At 50.6% G+C, this 25,483-nt stretch overlaps 1 protein-coding gene across 1 annotated transcript; it reads right to left on the bottom strand.

Moving 5' to 3' along the window:
- Positions 1 to 7,463: 7,463 nt before the first annotated feature.
- On the bottom strand, positions 7,464 to 24,587 carry LOC100902781 (furin-like protease 1, isoforms 1/1-X/2). The gene is made up of 9 exons (XM_018638878.2): positions 24,125 to 24,587; positions 12,738 to 12,976; positions 12,193 to 12,407; positions 11,466 to 11,637; positions 10,710 to 10,852; positions 10,028 to 10,632; positions 9,680 to 9,884; positions 9,406 to 9,576; positions 7,464 to 8,293 (listed from the first exon to the last, which is right to left on the bottom strand). Exons 1-9 carry the CDS (start codon positions 24,314 to 24,316, stop codon positions 8,130 to 8,132), a joined length of 2,106 nt encoding a protein of 701 aa, XP_018494394.2. The 5' UTR covers positions 24,317 to 24,587; the 3' UTR covers positions 7,464 to 8,129.
- Between the last annotated feature and the right edge of the window lie 896 nt (positions 24,588 to 25,483).

Below are 25,483 nucleotides of genomic sequence, written 5' to 3'. Positions count from 1 at the left end.
TCGCCTATCTGATCGGGTTGAGATTTCTTGTTTTTCGTGGAGTTTTGATCTCTGGGCAAAAGTCAACCGGCCGGCGGCTCGGTCGGTCGCTCGAACGTCGTCGTATTGTTTGACGCCGCCGCGTGTCCGACTGCTACCGCGGATCCTGCCCTCGTCGCCAAAGCGAACCAAAGTGAGGTGGGTGTCCGAGGATGCGTTCCGTCGATGATAATTCCTAGGAGCTACCCTGTCCGGCATCGATTTGATTCCCTGGGTTGGAAAGGGCATGTGGTAGCGGACAAGGGATCATCGATTGGCTCAGTGCGTGAATCTTCGGCTCAACCTCTCTCTGTCCTCTCATTTTGTTTGTAGTCATTATCGATCTATCTTCCAATCAATTATTCACGGAACCAACCTTTAGTTGCGGATGGTTGCGGAAAATGATGCTGTTGATGATGATGATGATGACGACGTGTTTTTGTCCTTTTTGTTACCTGAATAAGTGTACATTTCGTTGGTCGGTTGCCAATCTTTACCGAATATGAAAAATATTCAATCACAATCATTTATTCTCTATCATATTCCGTGATGAACAGATGATGGGATGTTCGGCTACATTATTAAAGAGAAGTGAAATAATTTAAATCAGCCTTCATTATCTAATAGTGCTGTAGCTGCTGCTGAACTGAGAAAAGCGGAAACCACGACAACTACAGGAGGAGCAACCATTCGAAAGGCCTTGCAAATCTATTTATAAACACCATGATGAACTTTGTGCAAAGACCGCGCGCGAAGCCCATGTTCAGGACTGACTGGGTTCTGCTCCAGGGCTCGCCGCCTAGTTCGCTCGTAGTTTAGTTTTCCAAAGACAGACCGAGGAGCGGACGAACGACTTGTCCGAGGCGCCTGTGCCTCCATCGACGCACGGGCGTCGAAGCATGGGTGGAAGCAATCGAAACCTATTGGGGAAGAAAAACATCCGATGCTCAAACTCTGCTTGGAGTCCGGTTATGGTCACAGTTTGGACTCGGGCTATTCAGGAAAGGCGTCAGCATCCGCTTCCTTACCCGTGGTAAGGTTGGCTTGTTCAGAACGAAGAGGTACTGCTTGCTTCATCAGTCGCGGAAGTGTGGCTGTCTGCATGGAATGTATTCGGCGTAAGACTGAAACTGTGTTATATCGTCACTGCGCAAACTGCTCCTTTAAGACGACCGCGGAAACCGCTAAGGTAGCGACAGAAGCGGCGAGAACATACTAGCCGGTACAGATATCATTCTCGAGGAGCACGGAAACAGTGTTCGGCGAGAGCGTAGTCAACTTAGGTGTGGTATCTGATCGGCTGCGACCTTCATTGAATTCATTCGGTATGGGATGAACATGGATGCAAAACAGAATGACCGTGATAAGCAACGTTGCCGTTCAAGCGGTGCTCGGAAGTGGACGTCTCCAGCCAGCCGTCGAGCATCGCATGAATCGGAAGATTCTCCGCTGCCAATTACAACGAGAACATGGGCATTCCTCGCTTCATTTCACCATTGGATGAAGATCTGGAACAACGGTCACCGGTCACGGTTGAAACTCCTGCTCGAATTTAGGTTAGGTGAGCTCTCCGAGCTCGTGGCCGCTACCGCTCTTCCAAGGCTTGAGTAACACACAACAAGACCCGGAGAATAACGACGTACATTCCAATAAATATATTTTTATTTGAACAGAATTCTCCCTTCTCATTCCTTCAGCATTTTTGAAACGAGGAAGAAGTGGTGTGTTGTCTGCGGGAAAACAGGGTCTCAACTAAAGCCCCAACCACAGGTCCAAGGGGTTCTTCTCCTCGGACGCATAATTGTCCGATAAGGGATCACGCTTATGACTGTCGATCTCTCAAAGAAAAGAATCGACTCGGTTCCGGCTCAAGAGTCTCAGGAGTCAGAGTTGGAGCTTAGAGCCGAACCGGAATTTGCGTGGAACGGTGAGCCACGTCACCCATCATGGAGAGTTTTTTAATCCGCCCTCAGTTTGAATGAGGAAGGTTGTTTCATCGAAGCTCGGGGTGGGTGGCTCCGAGAAGATTCTTCGGTTTTAAATGGTGAGGATCGGCTAATGACAACTAAAATAAGATATATGATTTACGACACGAGGGAAACTCAGATTCCTGGCGAAGATCAAATCAATGCATGATATTGATATAGTGGTAGATTGTTCCGAGTCCGTGTTGAATTAAGCTCGGGATCGCGAGTACGTCAATGCAAAAAGTTCATCTTTGAGAGGTGTTTCCTGATGTCAAAGTCGAAGTCCGTGCATATAATTAAAGGCTCCTCTTCCGTAAGCGACTGTCCTGCATCGAGAGAGCTTCGTTGGCGATCGGAAGACTCACCGACCTGCGCCCAGTTCGCGCCGGCTGTGATGTATGTACACGAAAGCCTAGAGTAGTGTCATTGCGATTGATCAAGATCCGACTGAAGCAGACCTATCCGCAATCGATTCCGGCTGTCTTGTCTTTGGGTCTATGGGTGTTGCGATGGGGCGTCATGTCAAGGCGATTCTCCCTCACTACGGATGGCTTTCTCCTTCCACGCGAGGAATCGAAAGTCGGCGAAAGGCATTATCGTACCACGACTCCTTTACACGAGGGGGGCTCGCATCCATTAAAACTGCATCGGACAAGAAGGATAAATAAATACCAATACCAATACCAATACCAAGTCTTTCACGTGTGTCGCTAAATGTTGGATATTGATATTGAGTGAAATGTCCCTGGCGAATTCGAGTTTATCCAGAATGATATGATCAGCTGCTTTGACACGATGGCTGCTCACATCAATCTCTCGCCATCTCGCCGCGGGGTCACATGAAACACAGTCCCTCCCTGAATATTGAAGTCCGCGCGAACGATCTGACAGCCGCCTGGTCTCGCGATTTCGGCTGTCGGCTGCTCGTGAATTCCGAATCCCGCACGCATTTGGTCGCCGGATTGCGAAAAGACAAGCTTCAAGACTACAGCTAGATCACAGGCGATTTAGATCCCCGCAACTGTTTTTCGAGGCCTCCGGGAATGTACAGTCAAGTCTTCCTAAATTGAACCCGCCCTAAATTAAAAACCCTCGCTAAGTTATAATTTGAACCAATTTCCAGCAGCGCTCCGATAACTTATAACATAGACTTTCACCATAGAAATATTAATAAAAGATCGCTGGAAGAGGAAGAATAGGAAAAAACATGAGCCTTCGCTAACTTATAACTTATAATTTTCTCCGAAATCGGTCTCCCGAGAATTATAACTTAGGAAGACTTGACTGTATGTGAAAAGTCCTTCGAAGTCGGGCCATCCCTCTCTTCGAGGTGAAAATCATTGACCGATCATGAGTCGTCGCGTCACGTCCATTTTCATATTCTACATGTTCCGATGTATACATAAGCGAGCTTCAAGACGCGTTCTACGTCGAAATCTCAGCGGAGGTGAGGAGGCGGAAGGGTGAAGGGGAGGGTGATAGGGAGATGGCAGCGCGAACGCGCTCGTCGTAGTTCAATGGAGGTAAATAAATAGTCGCTTTTATTGAAGTCTTGGGTAGTCCTTACTTGGTCACATCCAACATCTGCCTAGAATCGCTCATGATCTCTCTTTGGACAGTCACTCGCGCGCGCGGGCGGGCACGTAGATAGACGCTCAGACAGACAAACAGATATGCACTCAACGACATACACGCCACTAGGCGGAGGCCTCGATTCGAATCGATGTCATGCCATCCGGGAAATTAAACTTTGTACAAAACGGCGTGCGATCTACTCGGGGCGAGTCAGGCAGAGGATTACGTCATATCGTTTCTACAACAATCTCCTGGAATCATTTTTTATTTCCCTTCCTGTCCTCATCTCGCTTCCCGATAACTCCGTTTGCTCCATTCACATGAGTGCTGAAACATTTTCTTGCCTAAACTTGCGCCCTCTCAGCTTTGTGTCTCACAAGCACGATCACTTTGGACCAATAGCCGGATGAGTCGAACGCATCAGAAGCTCATCCTGGGAATATCTCCAGCTAACCTGCTCCGCGGGAAATGGAACGTCCAGGACTAAGGACAGTAGCCTCGCATAATTTTCAGGATAATTGTCGCGATCGACTCGAAGGGAACTTGAACAATAATTAAGTAGTTGCTTCCGTCGGTCTCCGTCGCGAACGCTGTCGCGGTAGTCACTCGAGAACATTTGCCGTGTTTTCCGTCGAACAAGCTCCTATGTACAGGGATTCGAAGTCAAATAGGGTCGCTTATAATGGAATGTCTGATTCCTCTACCCCAGTCCAACTTGACCTTTCCAGGTCTTCCGATCGGATCTGCTGATCTCAACCTCCCCAGCTTTGACGAAAAAATTCGGCGACTCCACAGCTCAGATCTGATTCCGCTTGCTCTGTTGCGGGCCACAATGCGCGAACGGGCCGTCTGATTAACTTAGCATTATTATTTACACTTCTAATTCTCAGCCATCTCACACGCTCACGCATCAGTTCCACAATATGTGTAAAGACTAGATTGACATGGTGAAGCAGCATGCGGGAAATGTCACTGCCTAAACCTATGGTGTAGATCTCCTTGGGCACAAACCTACGCTCCGATCATCTCCAACAATACGAACTTTGAACCGTGCTCTCCCGGCTATCATTACGACAAAATGATTATCTCCGCATGGTGGGAGGGGACTATCCCCAAACCCAGCAATGCTTCAAGGGGAAACAAGGTGCGGAATTGAGGGGCTAGAGAACAGAATGGGTTCGTCGTGCACCAGGAAATGACGTCGCGCTGCGTCTAACGGTCCCTGGTGATCCGTCAGCGCCCGCTGATCGAACGTGATCGATGCCTCCCATTCATTCGTTTCCCCGATTAAAAATTTTTTGTCGCTCGATTGTCGAGCTGTTTGCTTGTTTCTTGCTGATAACGTAGTTGTTTCATTATGTTTTCATAGAGTCTGTGCGAGGAGAATCGGGCTCGCAGTAAACTAGCTGATGAGCGGTTGCTGAGAGCTGTCTTCACCAGTCTACGTACGGTCCTCGTAAGCGTGGAGTCGACGGCGCTGTTGGCACGCGAGGTACATCACAATACAGGCCAGCGTGATGCAGAGGATGCAAGAGATGAGGAAACCCGCCAGAAGCGCGTTCAACCAATGCCTGTGAATCGGGTGAAAATTCGAGTGATTCGCTGGGTTTGAGGCTCCCCTTGGGAAAGGATCTCCGATCTGCATATCTCTCTTGACCTCGCATGATACGGCGACGGATTTTTTCGGTCGGGAAAGCGATGGAGTCTCAAATCAAAGAAGCCATTTACCAGCGCACTGTCATCTGCTCCAGAAGATTCTTATTATAACAGTATCCACCCGAATGTAGCAACGAATCTTCGTAACAGCCAATGCACTGGTAGTCGTTCGGACCGGCGCACGTCTTGCACGTGTAGTGGCACTTTGCACACAACTTCTCATCGGGACGGGTGTTGAGAGGATAGGTTCCTTCTGTACAGTTATCTAGAAGTATCGATAGAGGAGTTAGATGGAGTCGTTCCCTGCTCGTATAGAGTATAATAATTATAATCATCATCATCTGTAGCGAGTCCACAAGCATGAGGGTTATTAACGGAAAACGATGTCAGACATTCGCCCACGCGGAACGCATCCATCATCGAAGCCACCGGAGAATTGTATAGAAAGCGGAAGGAAATCCTCTTTTCTAGTTGGGACGCCGTCGGTTTCATTGGCTCGGGTATTTCCATATACCTAATTAGCGATTTCAGCGAGCCGTCGCAGCGGATGGACGATCTGTATAAGCATTGGTGGGAGCCTTGCGTCAGAAAGCGCGGCTGTCCTCACCACCGAACGCCTCTCCTCGAAAAAAACAAGCCGGCAGAGCGAGGCGGACGTCGGTGAGGGACTATCGGTCGTTCGGAGAGGATTTCAAGGTCATAATTATTGTCGTAACAATCCTTCCAATCCTACAGATTCATTGCTTTCACTCATTGAGCCCAATCCTGTATAGCTTCGCATCGGAGCTTTCCGAATCGTACGTTGCTTCAAACCTCCCGATCCGTTGGACCGAGACTGCGATTGTGGATTCGGATCAATGAGTAGACGGCGAGTGTACAAGTCATTATAAAAATCACTGTTTTATTCAATTGGTTCACTAAGATTTCAATATTCATAACAACATGTCCGTTCTCTCGGGTGAACGCTATCTTTGAAATAAACGCCGCATTCTGATTTTCCATGTATATTCTGGTGTTACAACTCGAATGGCTCATGAGAGCGAGAATGAAAGCATTCGTCGATCTTCAGTATTCAATCAACAGCTTCCAAGAAAACGACGTATCCAAGCCAGCAAGGTCGAGGAACTCGCTCCGCATTCATGGGTCGCCGGCCCAGTCGGTAAACCTGTAAGTCGAACCTGGGGGTGGATCTGGGGCTACTGATAGAGGTGCATCAGACGTGCCAATCAACGACGGGGACTCTTCCGGCCGGTACTGGAAGTCGGGGCGGACCGAACCGCTGAACCAGACTGCTGCCTGGGGGCGGCCTTCCGAGAGGAAGCATTTGTATTTGACGAGCTTAATCGATTTCATATCAACAGGAATTTCGAATGCGTATCTCAGCGGCTACTATCCAGCGGCGTGAATCAAACCGATTCCTCGAGGGGACAGGCAGCTGCTTTGTTACCGTTCACGGAACTGCTCAGACCGATGAACATTTTTGAGATCAGAGCGAGATTTAAGCTGCGCAGAACTGCTTTTGAGAGCTACCCTTCGACAAACTTCCTCGGATTAGGGGCCTCGTTCAACATCGTAATCTTTGTCACGAGCGAACGGAGTCTGCCGTAAATGATTCTCAAGCAGACCGCTCCACAACGCCGCTCATTGTAGATCGCGGATAAGTGTACGCAAGCACGTCGCTGGATTAGTGACCCGCACGTGCGCTCGCTCTTGTGAGGCGAAGGCGCTAACGCGGAATTTTAGTGTTCCTCCAAGCCGGCTCATCTCCTTCAAAATCAGTCGCTGCTGAAGTTCGTGTCGTAGTTAGTGAGTATCGTGATGGGGAGTGCGAAGAACGCCTCAGCAAGCAATGAGCGTAAATGAGTGCTGCTCCAGGGCGTCATGACGAACATTCAAGACGAACGGATCTAGTTAGTAGTCGATTAGGCATCCAACGGCAGAAACTTAGTCTGTTACAATCTCGTGGCGGCGTGTTGAAGATTCTTCGCGCGTGCGGTCCCAGGCAGGGGAAAAATGGGGGAGGGGTTCGTTTTCCAACCGGTTCGGCGCTTTATTACAGACAACGAGATCCATCAGGCTCAAAATGTCAGCGACGCTTCAGCGAAATTTTCCGTGCCGCTACCGTGTGCCTGCCGACGGCTCTCGATACGTTCCCGGGCGACACGTTTTCCGGGTAGACTTATTCCCATCAAAAGTTCCATCGGCTCTACTTTCGGCTCCATCTTTGTTTCTTCTTATGGGAAAGAGCTCATCCGTCAATTCTTAATCTGTCTTCACACATATGGAGCTCCGGGCAGGCGGACATGCCTACTGCAATGTCTGCTACCAATTATCACGCATCCTCGGCGTCGTCATTCAATGAACAGTGGGTTTTTACCTGAACGCTGCCGTGGAATCGTTCGCAAGTATTTGGGCGAGTATTTGAGATTGTTCGGATACCGTCTCCTATCACACCTATGTCTACAGCCGGACCGCAAATTCCGACGCCTCGTCGATTCGTTCGAGCAGAAAGTGATAAAGTACAATTAACGGAATATTAAATGATGAAGTAACCTAAATTTAGTGCAGCCCGGGAAGAACAGCGAACGGCGAATGCTTTCTGAGGCTGTTCCCCCTCTCTTCAGTTAGAGCAGAGCTCAAGAACGACTAGTCGTGGGGCCGGCGATCGGTTCTGGGAGCACGCTCCATAATTTGGAATCCTCTCCTCGGATTGATCAAGTCGAATTCCCGCGCCGGTTCATCATGTCCCGCCTTTAGAAACTTGCTATTCGATCCGCCAGAGTCGGTATCTGGCCGACACCATGAGCTACGCATTAATACTAAATTCACGGTATGACCGAGCGCAATCGAAACACTCGACCGTGGGAAACCACTTGGCCATACATGTATGTCGAGAACGCCGCTATGAACAAGTTAGCATAGACTCGATGTACAAAGGGCGAGTAGAAGGCAAGGTATCACTATGAACAATAGACCGCTGCAACGAACGGCTCCGCCCAACCGGGGGGGTGGAGGGCCTGCTGAAGAGGACATGCTAACCGAACTGCGCGAGTTCAGCACCGTGTCGCTGTCAATCGCTGCAAAAAAAGAGACACCGCTGTCAGCCTCCCGCTCAGCTGAGCGGAACATGTTCATCATCTCAACAACATCATCATCATCTCAATCAACAACATATGGATCTCTTCGACGAACACCTAATTCCACGTTCGTTCTGCTTGTCCTTGCACTCCAATTTTTCTTATGCCTGCCTTTCTGACCGTCTGGGCTCTTCTCGGGGACTGCCGAAGCAGAAAGCCGCTGGGATTTTCTCAAACTAAGTATTCACGTTTTTTTAAAAATAATAATTCATCGGAAAGTCTTTACACCAGCCCATTGTTGTCTGCTAACATCCAGAAATTGGAGCCGAGATGCCGCGATCTGGGGGGGGGGGGGGTCTCCCACGTTCACAACCGACATGAGGCTTATCACGATGACCACGATAGCAATGCCGACGGACAAAACTAATTGAGAACTAGGAGAAGAATCAAACAAATTATCCGGGGAAAAAATTAAATCCGGTGGTGATTCGACGTATCACTACGGACGATTCAACGGCGAACGATTCCAGCGATTTCTGTCGCTCATTGAGACAAGTTCTCTCGCTGCCGAGAACGGCGACGTGCACGGCGACAATTAGCTTTCACGTCGAGCAACACAACGTCGGGAAACGATCGGAGCGCCTGCGCACTACTGACGTGCTCCGGTATATACTGATGAAGAACTCAACTGGTGGAATTCGAATCGTTTGCTCCGGTGGCTTCGTTCTACGGCCGTGACTACGCTACGTTCACGAGTGTGCTTTAGGAACGATTGCTGACGACAGAATGGAAAGCAATAGCAGCAGTAGCAGCAGAGGTAGCGAGAGCATTATGTCATAATAGATTCGATGTCTCATCGCTCAGAAGCGCCTGAATCGCGCGCGGAAGCGGATCGAGTTTGCTCCCGATCTACAAGCGCGTTGCCTTGCAGATGGGAGAGGGAAGATGCGAGAAAAATCATGTAGAGTCGGGGCGCCGCGCCGCGACAAGATTAATATGATTATCGCGAAGCAGCGGAAACCGGACTGATGCCCTGCATGATCGAAAGGTAACAAAAGCATCTCTCTTGTTGTTAAAAAGAGGCAGGAGAAGCAGAACGTTTGATTACTTACGGTCTCTGACGCCAGCGCTGCGCACTCCTGAAGGAGGCTCGAGATCGCCTAGATCGTTGCTGGGTTCCGCCTCCCCAGCGGGTTTATCGGGGAAATCCGTCCGGAACTGCGCATCGGGGTCCTCCGCTGTGCCGAACATCGATAATGCCCATTCTTTGAGGAGCGCCTTGCCTGGAGTGGAAACACCGGATTGAAATTCCTGAGAGGAGACCGAGGCTTCTCCGGAAGCGGAGGAGCTTCTTCCGAGCTGTCAACGTAGAGAGGGAGAACGTACCCAGATAAGAAGCGTCGTTGTGGATCTCTAGGGTCCAATTTCCGTTTGGGTTCTCTCCCCAATTATGCACCGTCATGAACGGCCATTGATTGAAGCCTTGTCGAGAATCATCTCTCGGTCTCTGCGTGAGCAGTGTACTCTTCGTACCGGAAGGTGACGAGAGATAGATATGAATGTCACCTCGGCGCATCGCTTGCAGTGTGATCTGAAGAAAGAGCGTGACGATCGTAGCCGTTGTATGACCGGTCGATTGATCTCTACCGCATCTGGGGACTCGAGTCTCAGCGGCCTCGGCCCCGGGAACCTCACCCCACGTATTAACGTGAGCTGTTCACCTTGGGTACTCACCTTAGAAATCGTGTGCTCGACGTATTTGACATTTTTACATTCCACGAACAAATGTAACAGCAGCGTGCTCTTCGGAGGAATGGGCTTGTCGCTCCTGGGAGTGCTCACCGTGCAGACTTTCTGTGGCGGAGAGCGTTTCCATTTCTTGGAAAGTTCCACCATTTTGTGAGCGTCTAACAATCCGAAGCCGAACGAGTGCGAAACATTTCTGCCCACCCCATTCGTAACCCAATCCGGGGCGTTTAGGTTCGCCCGCCTGGTGGCGCGCACCGCTAAATGCTGCATGTCCCGCCATGTGAGTTGCGGATTCGCTTCGAGGGCCAGGGCTACGATTCCCGCGGCCAGAGGCGCCGAAGCCGACGTTCCGGTGTGTCGCTCTGTACAGTTGTGATGGAGATCAGAGGTTACGATTTGACCTTCATTGTAGTTCCCCGATGAGTAAGTAGTGGCCAAAGACGCCGCGCAGCTTTCCGAGTACCACGGCACATTTCCGTTCTCGGTCGCAGCCGACACGGCTAGCGTGAAGATTGAATTCACGTATCCATCACAGTTACAGTTGTCTTTCTCCTTGCCGCCATTACCGGACGCCCACACAAATATACTGCCTGTAAAACGGAAACAAAGTCGTATCACGCTACGCATGATGTCATGGATCAGGCAATCAAATTGGAAATAGCCTCACCTAAGCCGCGACGGCCGTTCCGTATGCCATCCTTAAGTGCTTTATCAGCGAGTTGGCCTGGACCGTCGACCGTACGTGCGTCATCGTCGGGACCCCACGAAGCGGAATACACGTGGATGTGTTGAGGGTTCAGTGCCAAGGATCTGCAATGCAAGAATTAGAGTCGTAGCAACGAGGAGGGCGACTCACGCTCAGACCGCCTGCCCGCCAGCCAGGAGTCCAATGGCTTATTCGCGGGACAAGTCTCCTCGAACTCGCCGGTTCCGGTTGTCTAACGACAGAAATAGAACAAATTTCCTTGACGTTCCTCCCTACCAGAAGCCGATCTCCATGTCTACACATCAGGCATTGACGTCACTTTTTGTATCTGACAGGTCTTAACGGATAAAGGATCTGAGTGGGAGAGCTAACAAAAGAAAGCGATCTTCCGAGTTCGCCGGCAAGCAACATCCAAAAACATTGCCACGCGTAAGCGTTTATTGTCACAACAGAAGCCTGTTGATGAAAGCTTGGGTATATTTTCCGATCATGAACAACGTGGGTCGCTTCGACTTATTTATGGCTTCGGATTGAGTACAGCTTCAAAGAGAAGTCGGCTCAACAGCGCCGGACGGGACGAAATTCGAGAAAGAAGATGCGGCCAGCATCTCTAAACTGGTCCAAGAATCTCTACGCGAATCAGCCCCAACTGTTTTGCGAAAGCTCCTGGAAAACGACGTTGCTCCTCGAGGAGGAAAAATGTAAAATTTCTCTCACCTAGCCTCCACGGCATCTGTCACATCGCCATCGAGCATTCGGATTCCACCGATCGACGCTTTATACGCTATTCCCACGCCGCAGACCTGGTTGTCGCGCAGGCCGGCAACTTCACCAGCACACCGCGTACCGTGACGATTCGAATCGTTTACTTCATACCGCGGCTGAGGGTCTGGAAAATGAAGATCGACGAGCTCACGATTAGAAGCTATCTTTCTAGTTTCGTCCCATCCTGGAATCATATTATGGACTCGGCGAATTTGGGAAAACAGGAACGCGGCTTCCGTTCGGACCGGTGACGATTCTGGGTGAAGTTAGCGCAACGGAGCAAAACGAAACAGTTTCTCAATGGACTTCGCAGAAGCGAGTCAGATTCTTAAGCCCGCCTTTCTTTGAAGTGCATTCGGGGAAAAATACAAGACACCTTTCGTGGGCCCGCTCCGGAACTTCCGCAGCTCATGGTTTTTAGCGGATTTTCCAACCAGGTGAGTCTCTTTCAACTTACGCCGAAACGACGTCCAGCTATCACGGATATTCTGAATTGGTAATTCGGCCACAACAAATTTCTCTTTTTCTTTGTCGACGTGAGAATGAATCGAAAACGGGAGACCGAGCATCGCGCACAATCGTTTTTCTTCCGCTGCTTGCTTGCGAGCGAGACTCGATGCATACGGATTGAATGGGACGATTATTCTTCGAGAGATAGCAATCTGATACGGTCACACACCTGGATCCTGATCGTTCATGTCAAAGCTGGCTAGGGCATCGTAGTTCGATGCGATGTCAGGATGATCTTTCTCCAGACCATCATCTAAAATAGTGACAACGACGCCTTTCCCGCTGACGTTGAACTCACTCCACGCTTTCTCGACGTTCATGTCGAGGCCGCCACCGCGATTCAGGTACCACTGGAGAGGCCATTTCGGATCATTCATTTGCGTCCTGGAAAATCAAATCGGGATCCTTCGGTTTGAGGGGAATTCCGAATACAGCTGGTCTATCCGAGGGCATCGTGTAATCATCTCACGAGGGGCGATCTAAATCTTCTTCCTTATTTTTTCCTATCCTCTCTCCAGGGGATGCTCGCTGAGTTTCGACGACGAAGAGATCTGAGGCATGTTGAGACAACAGAGTCGTAAACCCGCCAGAGAGAGAGCTTCGCACAACGAGAGATCGAGTACAAAACGAACGAGAGAAGTTCGAGTAGGGAAGGATTACATATCTGAGAACAATAGGGAGGCTATCTAAGATTTTGTACGATGTCGTACGTACTTGGCCCTTTCATGTCTATATGCAGCTCTGATCTGTCTGCTCAGCTCGTCTTCTGTCTCGTCGTCTCGCCACCGAAACGAACTACCCTCTTGCGTAATACCGTAATCGCGTTTCTTTCGGATTTTGACTTCTTGCTGTATTCTCTCGTGCCAAGGTTCGGCCGAGCTATCTGGATGCAAATCGAGCGATCGACGCGCCAAGCGTCTGTGTCGGACGTGATGAAGATCGTCGAAATTCATCTGAAAAGAAAGGGAAAATGTACACTTGTTGTTGAGAGAAGCTTCCCAGATCATAGGCCTGGACCCGGGCTCAGAGCGAGAGGCTGGTAAGCTTGTGTATCCAAGGATTTCGCGTAACAACTGACAGTGTTTAGGCGGCAACCCAGTCGGAACTTGCTCAGCGATGAATTGATGGCGGCGGTGTGGTGACGATCAGCTGAACAGCCTAATACATACATACATAACTGTTTATGGAACACTGATGAGATCCCGTGTGGAGCGCACATGGTCGCTGGATTAGAGTTGGCGACGTATGGACACGTGACCTTACAGAACGCGGTCCTTTTTTCCGGGCGGAGTTAAAACTAATGTACTAGTCTGATACAGGCCGCCCGGGGTGCTTCATGCGCATCTTGAAGGCGCTTTCCACGATTGGTCAGATCGGCGCAGCGATGTGAATGACTGCGACTATTGAACTCTTCTCTCAAATTCGACATAACAAAAGCCGTCAACTGCTTAGCGGAGCGTCAACCCGCACTGCTGGATTCTTCCGTGTCTTTTGAGCCGCAGTCATGGAGGGACTCTCATGCTTTCAGATCAGAATGCAGAGAAAACTAGCCACCGCCCTCAATTAAGGCCTCGGTGTCCGGGGGCTCCGGTGGAAAGTTTGGAGGCGCTCTCTGAGTTATTGCTTTCATAATCGAGGCCAGCGAGGCTTCAGATGACGCCCGAGTCGAGAAGCACGGCGAGGGGTCGCGCTTGTCGTACCCGAAGTTCGGGAGCTTCTCTGACCGCGTCGTCGATGGCGATTTAGATTCTTCCGGAGAAATTCAGTACTTTCCCCGAAATCCATGAAGTCAGCCGCACCGCAGGAAGACCTCCGCAATTCGCGAAAGAAGCACTCCGAATATCTTCGCCCAAGCCAATTAGGGATTCCGATTGATCTGTCCTGCCCTGACGAAGGCGTTCCTTGTTGATTTCTGCTGCTCGGGGAATTCTCGCGAGACCTGCTTCCCTCGATTCGAAGTCTAATGCATTTCGTCAACGGTCAAACTCGAAGCATAAATTTCAATGAGCATAATATTCCGGATCTGATCGGAGCTTTTTGAATTGAGAAAAACAGTTCAAAAAGCGATCAGTTCGGGTCCAGAAAACAACGCATGATCGAACCTTTTGGCAAACCAGTCGACGGCGAGCCCGCTCTCGGAATGCGGCGACAACCTTAACAACTGAGACCCGATCAGAAACCAATGCCGAATTTCCATGGGGACTCTCAGGGGCAACCCTCAGACCAGCTCCACGACTTGGGTATGAAGCTCTTTGGCGTCAGTTCATGTTGTGCGAAACTTGATTTAGGTATTTCATTGTTGATGTTCCACAGCCATTTCCTCTACCCGGCAATGTCTCGCGACTGGCGGGCCTCCTGCGCGTTTATTCAGATTAATTATCGAATGCTGCTCATTTCGAATCCATGAGAAATATATTACAGAAGATCGAGCATGGGTGAGCAGCAACTATCTGAGCCCCGATGGGAGACGAGCCGGGAACATTCAAATTACCCTAATCATTCTTAGGCTTCTGGCCGAACAGAGCGTGGCTTATTGCATTCTCCACGCTTGATCAGAACGATGTCCAGGAAACAATCTTGTTTCCGCCGAAGTTCCGCGACAGTGGACATCATAGCGGAATTCGGGGAACTCAACTGTCTACATTGGGAAAGGAAAAACATCTCGTTCAGGGAAGAATTTTGTTTCCCCACGAAATTCGGCCGGAAGACCGGAACGAGCCACATTCCACCTAGGACATAACGATTACATTCGGAAGCGAATCAAAAACATTCACAGTGTGCATATCTGCCAAATGAAATCATTTTCATATGATGGCTTCAACCTTCATTCTGTGAACACGTTCTCGAATTGCACAGAATAACGGGAGAAGGTCTGCATCTCGGAGTTTGTTAGCATTCGTCCTCGACTTCCCATGGGATGAACGAACAAATGAATGGCCCTTATCAAGCCCTGGCATTCGTGGACTGATGAAATCAGTCCGGTGACGGTCCGCCAACTGGTGCATTGCACCCTATTTCACTCCGGAAACTTCAATTCGCGTGACTGGTCCGTGCCACGAGCCTCTGACCGGAGCTATTTCATCCACAGAAGCTATTGTTGTGTTTGTCGAAGTGGTGCGATCCCACTTGCAAACGCTGTTGAATATCCAATCGCTGCGGTGCCTCGTCCTCCCTCACTTACATCGTGTAGGAAAAGGGCCACGACTCCTTGAAGAGCTGACGCCCAGCGGCTCGCGGGGAGTTTTTTCCGGACGGACGAGATTCCAATGATAAATTGCCCAATGTCGCATCGACAAATGTTGCCAAAGTTGGAGGGAGACGCACTACTAGCGTAATCGGTTATCGAGCATTACGAGCAAACTACGACCAGCGCGAAAATTGCACAGGGTAGCAGAATCGTTTTCGAGCTGAAAACTCCTATGCTCGAATGAGTTTCCGATTCCAATGAATCGGTGGATATCGGGATACGGAAGGGTGCCGAAGACATAGGCCCTCGCATTTCTACCGACAAGATGCTGTTCGGCCGGCCGGCACCACGGCGAGAGGTGCGATTCCTTCCTCTTTCCGAGTTCGTTCACCTCGAACACCGTACTGTAGGATGAATCAGTCTTCCGACGAAGATCCATCAAAGCCGAAGTTCTGCAATTCCTCGGAAGGTCCTCAAAAAAAGAAAAGAGACAGAAACGGTACCGACAGCTCAAGCGAGGGACCGTATCGCGAGGAGCAACGTGTCAATTGAATTCGATTGTCACTTTGATCCGTTCCGACCTTTCGATCGGTACTCATGGAGAATATTTCTCCGAAACGCGATGGACGCACACCGAGGAAAAACCTCGGTGACATCTAGCGGAATCATGGCGCTTCCAGCCGTCGTATTCAGTGAGCTTCAACTCTAGACGAACAGTTCGCGATAATGAAAAGGGATGGGAAGATCTTGATTCCGAATCTTGGCCGTTTCGGTGGCGGACAAAGCGCACACGTTTACTCTGATTAACAGTGTCACATTCCACGACAAGAAGAGCAAACATCTTGACAGCGCCACTCCGTCTATGGCAGCAAAGAACAGATACATCAAACAGCTTAGTACAAGCCACACGATTTACAGAAAGACGGTTCTGACGTACCCACACGCATAGGTGCTACCTCCGAATGAGCTCGGATAGAATCAGACCTGGAAATTTCTCGTCTAGTATCAAAGCCACGAGCAAAATACGTTCCGCGACGGGTGGTTCCGAACAAAGAGCTGAACGCAAAACAGGAGAAGGGGCGTTCGTCTCAAAAAAGAAAGACTCTTCCAGTACGTCAACACCGGCGCGAGGCACCAGCTGCGAAGTTCGCAAACCTCATCGCATAATTCGGCCGTCCTCATTTCCGAACTGTTTGATGTTCTGACTGCTCGCCGAGCGAGCTGTTCCCAGCGACGACGACGCCGTTGGAAAATTCTTATACCGCTATTGACTCAGCGGCAGCATGGAATAACTCGTCGGGGTATCGTTCTCTGAGTATCAGCCAGCTAGACTCCTGAGTGGGGTGCCAGATGACTAATCGGGAGAGGATCGATCACAACCAATAGACACGTGGCCCACATTTCACTCGATGACATCAGCGTCCAACAACGGCTACCGGTGCCGCCGCGCAGACACTCCTGGGGCCACCGAGTGTATCATCTTTGACACTTACGGTGGTCGCCGCATGGGCGGTCAAAGGGCGTAGCCACGATGGAATTATTGTCGCCAGTCGAGGGAAAAAAATTGACCTGTTTGAGTACATCGATTTGACGAGCGACAATTCCGACGGAAAGTTTTCATCTCGCCGGGGACTGCGCCATAAGCAGGTCACCGCTCGCATTCAACGACATAGGGCTATTCTCATGAGGTCCTTGTTCTCGAGTAGAGTCCGAACCGTAAACGAATTAATCATCGCAACCCGAATCGTACCCTATCCACATGGGGAGAAAGGGGGACTCGTGTTCCTCACTGGCTCTCACGCGGCGGACCTCGTCTAGGCGTAGAACTTTCTATGTCACCGGCCTATCGGCCGCATGAATGAGCATTCAAACAGAGAGGGATAGGGAAACGCCAGCGGTAACTATACGGTCGTCCTGTGCCCTTATTTCGTCGGCATAGAGCCTGCCGCTGCGGTCGCCTACGTGTCCATTAAGAAGACAATGCGACGACGCCGCCGCCGAATAACGTGCAGTGTGCCGCACGGATGTAAGGCCCCAATCTAGTGTTCCAGTAGGCACACGATTGAGAGAAGTCGTTCATCAGCGAGGAGTCTTTGATGTCAATGGAGCCGCGTCTGACAGTGAACCAAAACTACGGTATCTTATGGGCCCATGCGTGACGTTATATGCCGCATTCGGCTACAGCATGTGACTCGCTCGGCGCTCCTTTGACCGCATCGACTCGATCATACTCAGCACCCTAAGCGATGCTTGAGCTTTTTGCTAATATGTATTAGCGACGTTTGGTACTTTCGCAGACCGTCTGACGGATGAGAGTCTTGACGAAATTAACGACTCTGATCCAGGGACTGAATCTTGACGATTCATCAGGGGGACTGCCACTGAATCGAGTTGTCTGGCATAGGGATCTGTTCCTCGCGGATTGCACAACCCCAACCCCCTTCATCCGAAGCTTGAAAAGGGTCCCAGGAGAAAACTCGGCCATGGGAGAAAATTCTCATCAACAAATACATCAGAGGATCTCGATTGTTTTCGCGGAAGTTTGCTGCTCAGGATCGACCTTTTTCTCCGTTTGCGAATTACTCATCGGAGCGAGCTACTCGTAAGATGTCAGAAAAGCATGAGAACGATAACACGCGTATCAAAGCCAAAGGACTCCATAAAAAGCTTCGCATGACGTCAGCGAAGCATTCTGCGAAAACGAAACGTATTCGTCAGGAGTCAAACGTCTGACTCGTTCCGTCGGAGCGGATTTACATTCTGCGGACGCGGTTCTGTCAGTCGGGATGCAAGCATTGCGTCCGGCTCTGCTGAAGAACCGGGGAAAAATGGCTCATGGCAGGATCATCGCTCCTTGAATTTGTGGCGAATTACTGATGCGTAAGCCAAAATTTGCGCGACTGACGCCTGTCCGTCTCCCCAGGGGTTGATGGTCCAGAAGTGTCCCCAACAAAAGTGCAATCAATGCTTAGTAGCGTCCGGTTGTTGGGCGACAAGAGATACAGCGTCCGGGCTACTAGGTACTCGGTGTTTTTTTTTCTTCCTCTCTTCACGTACAGGCTGAGCTCTTTCGACTCAAGCGAGCTGTCGCTAGCCAGCCATTGCGGTCTCAGGTTACCCCTGAGACAAATCCAGTGCTAGCTAGAGGAGGGCGACGGCCCGATACGGCGCCTTTGAGACGTTTACGCGAAAGAGGGAACGAGTGGAGAGCTTTTCATCTACGTGTGCACAGACAGAGAGCACCTACGCCACGCGAGTCGGTTACACTTGAAAGACTGCGTAGTCCCAAGGTAACCTAATCGACTCACACTTTCAAGCCTAAACGACGTCTAGCGCCGCTCGACGTTTCCTTTTCGAATCTTGGCCGACCGGCCGGAGTTTACTGAGGGCAAACATAGGAGACAGAGAAGACAATTATTCATGGGACCTCCTGTTCCGGCCTCAGCCTCCTCTCGGAAAACGTTCAGTATGAACATACGGGGAGAAAAAACTACCCGAGAATAGAAGAAAGTTGGAGGTGTCTCCGAGATCTACAATCACGGACCTCGAAAAAAATCGCAGATTCTCGCCGGTGTCTCTTCCTCCAGGAGTAGAGTGTACCGCTCCGAGAGAGAAAAATGGGCGCCGAAGATTGCGCGAATGAACGGGGAATTTGAGACGAATTCCAAAGTGGCGGCAGGGCTCCTAATCGGCGCGACGAGATTTTCTAACAATGCCCATTCCTGCGTCGAATCGTTTTCCGCGAGACTGATAAGGCTCGACGGAATCAGCATCTCTTCGAAACCGCCGATCATTCCGTCTCGAAACCCGAGAGAATTCTCTACTCCAGGAAACGAAGAGAAATCAAGAAGAGGGGGCGCTCAAGAAGCCGTTAAAATTCCGTGGGCCGAGGAACTGACATTCGGTGGCGTAATTCAAGGGTAAAATACTCCGGTCATCGATTCAGTGACTCATCATTTGGAGCTTCCCAAAGAGACATCTCAAACTCGCATCCGTTCTGCTACGTCACGGTTTCTCAAGTCATTGTGCCTAACTGAAATTTTCTGTATTCGATCCCAGGCGCGGCCGATTCGTTCGAATGATCTGGGACTTCTGAGAGCCGAGCATGGAGGAGAACTATTTGTTGGACTCGCGGGCCCTGTTCGTTCGTATCTAATGCCGGTAACTTCGCTTGGCTTCGAAGCGGAAGATCCTTTGTCATTGACTGAGCGTTTCACTGACTGAGAGCAACCACTGTGAAGCAACGTTTTCGCTATGCGTCCTAGAATCGCATTAGAATTTGCTTGCTCGGGTTTTGCTTAGCAAATCTCTCTTTGTGGACTTACTCCCTCCGGAGTTTCCGGCGTAAAATATGCACCCGCGAATGTACATATGCATGTGGAAGTCGAATTATGTCCGCGCGTGAAAAATTGGCGTCGTAACAGAATAAGGCGAATAATATCAGAAAATTCGTCTCATCTGAATGAAGAAGACTCCCCCGCATATACTTGTGACCTTCGCACCGAAAAAACGATTCCGCTTCCGTTTGTTTTGCTTGCGCAATATAACAATGATGATGTCTAATCAACATTCCACGCAGAAAGCTTCGCGGGTTGCTCCGGAGAGCATGATTCTCCGACGCCCATACGAGAGTTCATTCCGAGCGCTCTCCGTTGACGGTTCTGGTTTGGGAAACGATTCTCGATATCCAGCAGGTTGTCGTCTAACCGTATCAAAACGTTGTTCGCCTTGCTCAAGGCCTGCAACCTAGACGACTAGTAGACTCTTGAGCACGATTGGACCCAGCTCTTGGCACTTTACCAGTGGCCATCAAAATCAGCTGCTGCCAAATTCGAATGCTTTCACTCGTTGAGTCAGAGCGACATTTTTCGGGCGGCGACGGAGAACGAGCAATGACTTCTGACGCATGGGAAGAGACTAATTCCCGGAGAACAATCGGGTGATTCCTGGCATGCACTCGAGTGAAGTACCCGATGGCGTATTGAGGCAGAAGAGGTCGCGCTGAAGGCTCCGTCCCCTAATCGGATCCGGGAAGCTCAGGAGCACGGATCAGGTGAATGTTGTAGCGCTCAGGCTTCCGGAGAGGGGGGGGGCACGTTTTACGCGACGACATCAGGGGAGAAAGCGAGCCCAAGTGAAAAAGTCATTCCACCGATGGCTAGCTTGTTCTCCATAGAGGCCAAAATTGGAAAAGGCATCCGCAAAACGCTCCTCCGTATCGCGGATCAACCCTCCACCTCGTCTTCTCGAGTCGTTCTACTCTGTGTCCTACATTGTCATGAAATTCGCTTTGGAACTTTCTGACTCGGCTCTTTCAGGACGTCACCGACGAACATAAAATATGGGCGGTCACTACGCTCGGTGAATGAAGCCCATTAGGCGGAGGCGTTCACCTCGGGGGACGCATGGCTGATTCGATGTTTCACTAGACGGAGTCTTCAAGTTCGATTCAGAAATGATATACTTAGATGTGGACAGAGTGTCTTACAGTCGAGGACCGCGCGACCTTTCAGACTAACGTCATTAGGAGAACACTGCAGTCTGCCAGAGGTGATTTGCATCGATCGGGGGAGCTTTTAGTGTGGAGGAGCTTCTTTGCATGATCCAGACATGAGATCATCAGCGGCCATCCTTGTCCTCTGGACCCCGTCGGCGAAGAACACGAAAGCCGCTCATCCTCCGCATAAGAATAGATATTCGTGCTCGCGTCACCATCGGAATGAAAATCAGCCCAAGTCGCTTTGGTTCTAATTCGTCTTCCGACCGAAACTATCAAGGAAACTGCATTCAGGGCATCGGTCCCGAGCTACGTGAGACGTTGGCGGAGGAGTCGCTTTGACTGCCAGCCGAATTCCTCGCTAAACGGCCCCCATAAGAAAATGCAAGTTTAAATCTATCCGAAGAGCTATCAGTGCCAGACGCAGTGCATCGACGGCAATGTCAACGTCGTGGCCGCGAAGTCAGTATTTGCCGATGCAAAACAGAGCAACTGTCACACTGATGGAAAGAATAGAGAGACGGGCGGGTAGGCAGACGGGAAGGCCGCAGATCGCTCCGCCGGTCGACGCCGGAATTCGGGCTACCGACAACACGGCGAACCCGCCCGAGAGCCCCGACGACGAGGACAAGGGATTCGAGAAGCTTGCGGAAAACAACTCGAGCCCAAAGTCGCAATCGTCCTCAAGCTCGGCATCGAGGCCGGTGATCTCCATGCGGACGAGCGACCTTGACGACACCCACATATGATCAAATTTGAATTTAGGAATTTGCATCATCATGGAACGTTGACGCTTCAGCAGTCGCTTCTTGCAGAAACCGAAGCTGGACTGGAGTTTCCATTCGACTCGGAAGTCGATGAATGCTGTTTCTGCGGTGACTGTCATCACTGATCATGAATAGACAACACCTCACACAGTATCTTTATGTCGAAACAGAACTACGCGGAGCGATAAAAAAAAAGAACGTGAAACCCACGGCACGAACAATGATTCCCGTCGACTATGGAAGCCACAACAGTGAAATCACTGTCAGAAAATTCATCCAGGCGCCTCTGATGACTTTGTGTTTGGAAAGATTCCGTGGCGGCTTATAAAAATCACCGAATGTCCCCGCGCCTGGATATTCTGTTTGAATTTCGTTCTAGTAGATTACATCTAGTTGGAAAGTCTTTGTTCGTGCTGCTCTGTCACTAGGTTGGGCGTCGATTCGTTCATTCAGTCGGTCGCTCGTTCACAATCCCGACACAATCTGCTCGCGCGGAATTACCGTCGCAGGGACGAATGCTCCGCTTGTTAGTTACGCTCTCGTCGGACAGTTTTCATCAAATTCCAAAAACAGGCTCTCTCAAGCCCTGACCCATCTCCTCGCAGGGAAGCCCTCAAATCGACCCTTCTACCCTGCCGAATTTTTTTCCGACACTCATCGCTAATGAGACCGGACCGCAATAGCTCAGTCGCATACCGAGCATGGAAATCTTTGGTAGCCCGTCGAGTCTTTCCCCCCTGTAGTTTTTCTCGGTGCTCTGCGATGTTTCCTTGGTCATAGCACGGATGGGCGTCGCTCCGCGTCTTCCTGCTGACGATGACTTTATCGGAGCGGAGACACCATCGACATCGACCATAAAGCTACAAGTGCCGTTTTATAAACGATCATGACTTATGTCGGAGCTCCGTGAAATTCCAGGTCTCTATCGTTTCGCCAGCAGGCGATGCATCAGTCAACGCCAATCTGATTCGATTTAGGACTACTGTCGCCGTCGACCGCATCGACGACCACGATTCTCGTGGCGGATGAGTCTCCCACGAGAAACCGTGACCTCCGGAAGGCGAACCAGACACGTGAACATCTAAAACGATCCGCTTCTTGTCAATCGCTTATTCTGTTAAACATTCCCCACGACGGCGAGCGCCAGCATTGCATGGGAGAGGTCATTTTCAGGGTTGAGTAATGGATTAACAGCGCCGAACGGCTTCAGGAAAGTCCTCAGGGGTGGAACAGGACACTTCGAACAGAAGGACGAAGGCCCAAGAATTTGACCGATGGGTTAACAGATGATTTCAACGGCCGACTGAGAATCCGAATTATCAGCTGATCGGAGAAGCGAGATGACAAAGCGTTCCTCGTACTTCACCAGAAGATAAGCGAGCCTGAATTGAACAATGGGAAACGGTTCCACACCGAAAAAGATTCGATGCTTGCAGGCGATTCTAAAGATTCCCGACTTGAACTTCGAAATTATTTGAGTACGCCGAAGACGCCTTCCGTTGCTCCTTCTTGTAAGTCAATTCCCTACCGAAGATTTTCCATATATCATTGGAGTCTCTTCGGAGGGAACCTCATCTCGATCACCGATGGGTCCGGAGCATTCCGGAAGCTGGTTTCCTGCTGACTAACAGCCTCGTTCACTGCGGGCATTTGAAGTCGCTCACAGCGATCGTAGACTTCAGCTCTTCGACAGCGTCACCGAGTGCATTCGAAAACCTGACCCTACGACGTAAACACGCTAATACGGCATTTCTCCTTGGAACAGCTTCCAAGAGTGTTGTGGAGCTGGGAAAAGTTTACCAATGATCCGAGTTTCTTATTGCGCTATCAATCGAAGCGTAGGCCACGGCGAACAGTTCCCAAAGTTTTTAAGTGGGTTCTGCAAAGTTGCCGAAGTTGCCTCCTACGCGAACCCCACGGTCCTACGACCGGGCGGATGGCCCCCAGCGCGAAGATAACTCAACAAGGAAGTCTCGGGACAGGGAAACGAGTTCGTATGAGGATACACGAGATACATCGGCCTCGCTCAAATCAGCAAGCCATGCCGAATCCCTTCTCGAACTGGAGAAAGAGACAGCTTGGTCTATATCTGAACGATGGGCAATCTGCATTGACTTTCATTCTGATTGAGATAGCAGTTACTGACAGCAGGAAAGGTCATCGCAAGGGGTTGAGCGCCGAACGGGTGGATGAGAATTTTCTTTTCGAACTCTCACAGAGCCGTGCTTACGGGGGATCTCTCGATACTCCAGACCAGTTCCCGAGCTCCGGCGACTCCATGCCGATTTTTCGCGGCTAAAGCCTCGCACTGCGGTGTAGGGCTCCGGGAAATTCGCGACTCGGCTGCCTGAGCATCTGCAGGCAGCCAGACTCATTTCGATGCTCAACCGATGGGGCGACAATTGTAGAGATAACGAGAGCATCTGTGTACATGCGGTCATGCTCCCGCAGAAATAGCCTCCGGAATGACCGGAGAGCGCCAATCGCCGAATGCTGGCTGGTCCACGAACATAGGATATCCGTCTGGACGCTCCGGCTCATAGTTTCGCAAGCCCAGCTGGAGTGCAAATAATCCTGCCAAGTTCCCATCACGTCGTCCCTCGAGGGGTCGGGTTCAGCTAATCGAGGATGAAGCAAGAGGGAAACTCACCGGCGCCAAGTATGTGTATCCATGCTCCTCCGCGAGCTGTCTCACTTCGTCAGGTGTCTTCCCAGGCATTTTCACCACGAATTCGTTGGAGTAGGTTTTCACGGATTCTGTCTCCTGGGCCGAAACTCCGCAGGCGGCCAGCAGCACCAGAGAGGCCATAGTGGCTCTCGCGTCGAAAGCCGGCGTTCGCATCGTGGAGGATTTCAGGAGTTCTTTGCATCCAATTGGCAGACCAGATCAGGGGTGATGATGGTTTCGTGGTAGTTTGTTTTCTCAGAATATGAGGTCTACGTCGGTTTTGTTGAAAGAGTAAGGAGGCAGATGAAAATTCTCGGCAGATGGGCTCCGTTGTTCTTCTCGAGTCGGAGTGCTACCTCTGGAAGAGGGGACCCCTGTCCCCTTCGGGACTCAGCACTTAGTGATCATGCCCAATAGTAGCACCCACTCTCGACGACGATCCCTCCTTGCACTACTGAGTCTGCTAGCCTTCTGCTACAACAACTGCTCTGCTGCTCTGTACTGCCGCCGCCGTTGACTATAGTCCTGCCTGCCACAGAAAACGGATGAACGCATCTCGTGACCGTTGCGGGCGCTCCCAACATCTTCCGAAATCGCGTATCGACCCCAGTCTTGCTAATGCCAGCAGATCTCAAGGGCACGGCGGATAAAGGCTCAGATAGATCTCGAGAGAGCGGTATCACACAATCCTCCCGATCTCATCCGTGCTTCTCGTCGAAACTACGACCTGGGATCCCGTCGAGCTCCCGGGACGGATCCCGCCAATTTTCGAATGTCTGCCATCTCAGATGTACCACGGAAAGAACCATTTAGCACCACGGATTTCCTGGGATGAGCTCGGTGAAACTTGACGTCTTGGGTTGGCTTCAGTTCCTCGATGTCTCCCTCTCGATGTCCAGCAGGAAGTTTGTAAATAAAGGGGTTTCGGACAGGCTCGCAACGGCTTGAAGACGCGCGAGTCGTGCACGACATCGATTGGAACGCCAGAGAGCGCATCGACGGCTTCAGAGAGCGTGAGGCGCATCCGGACTCATGGAGTCGAACTTTCATTCTCGTTGGATGAAAAAGACCAAGAATATACCTGTTGGATCGAGCATCGATTATCCCGGTGCCAAGACCGCCTTATTCTATATTAGATCCTGACGAACATACTAGCTCGCTATTTTCGGGTCATGAAGCTTCCTGGCCGGGCTCCTCCCGGGGGAATCAGTATTCTCTCATCTGTCAGCGGGGAAAGAATTTTCAGGGCTCCGTGTCGATGGACTATTGATTTGCCGATGAAGTATCCCTCGATCCCCCGCGCTAACTATCAGCATCGTCTGAATGCCATCGTCAGGATAC

This window comes from Galendromus occidentalis, unplaced genomic scaffold, assembly GCF_000255335.2.
Source record: "Galendromus occidentalis unplaced genomic scaffold, Mocc_1.1 scf7180000077191, whole genome shotgun sequence".
Taxonomy (NCBI): Eukaryota; Metazoa; Arthropoda; class Arachnida; order Mesostigmata; family Phytoseiidae; genus Galendromus; species Galendromus occidentalis.
The sequence above is the reverse complement of the archived record's forward strand: the minus strand, read 5'-3'. Positions and strand labels throughout refer to the sequence as shown.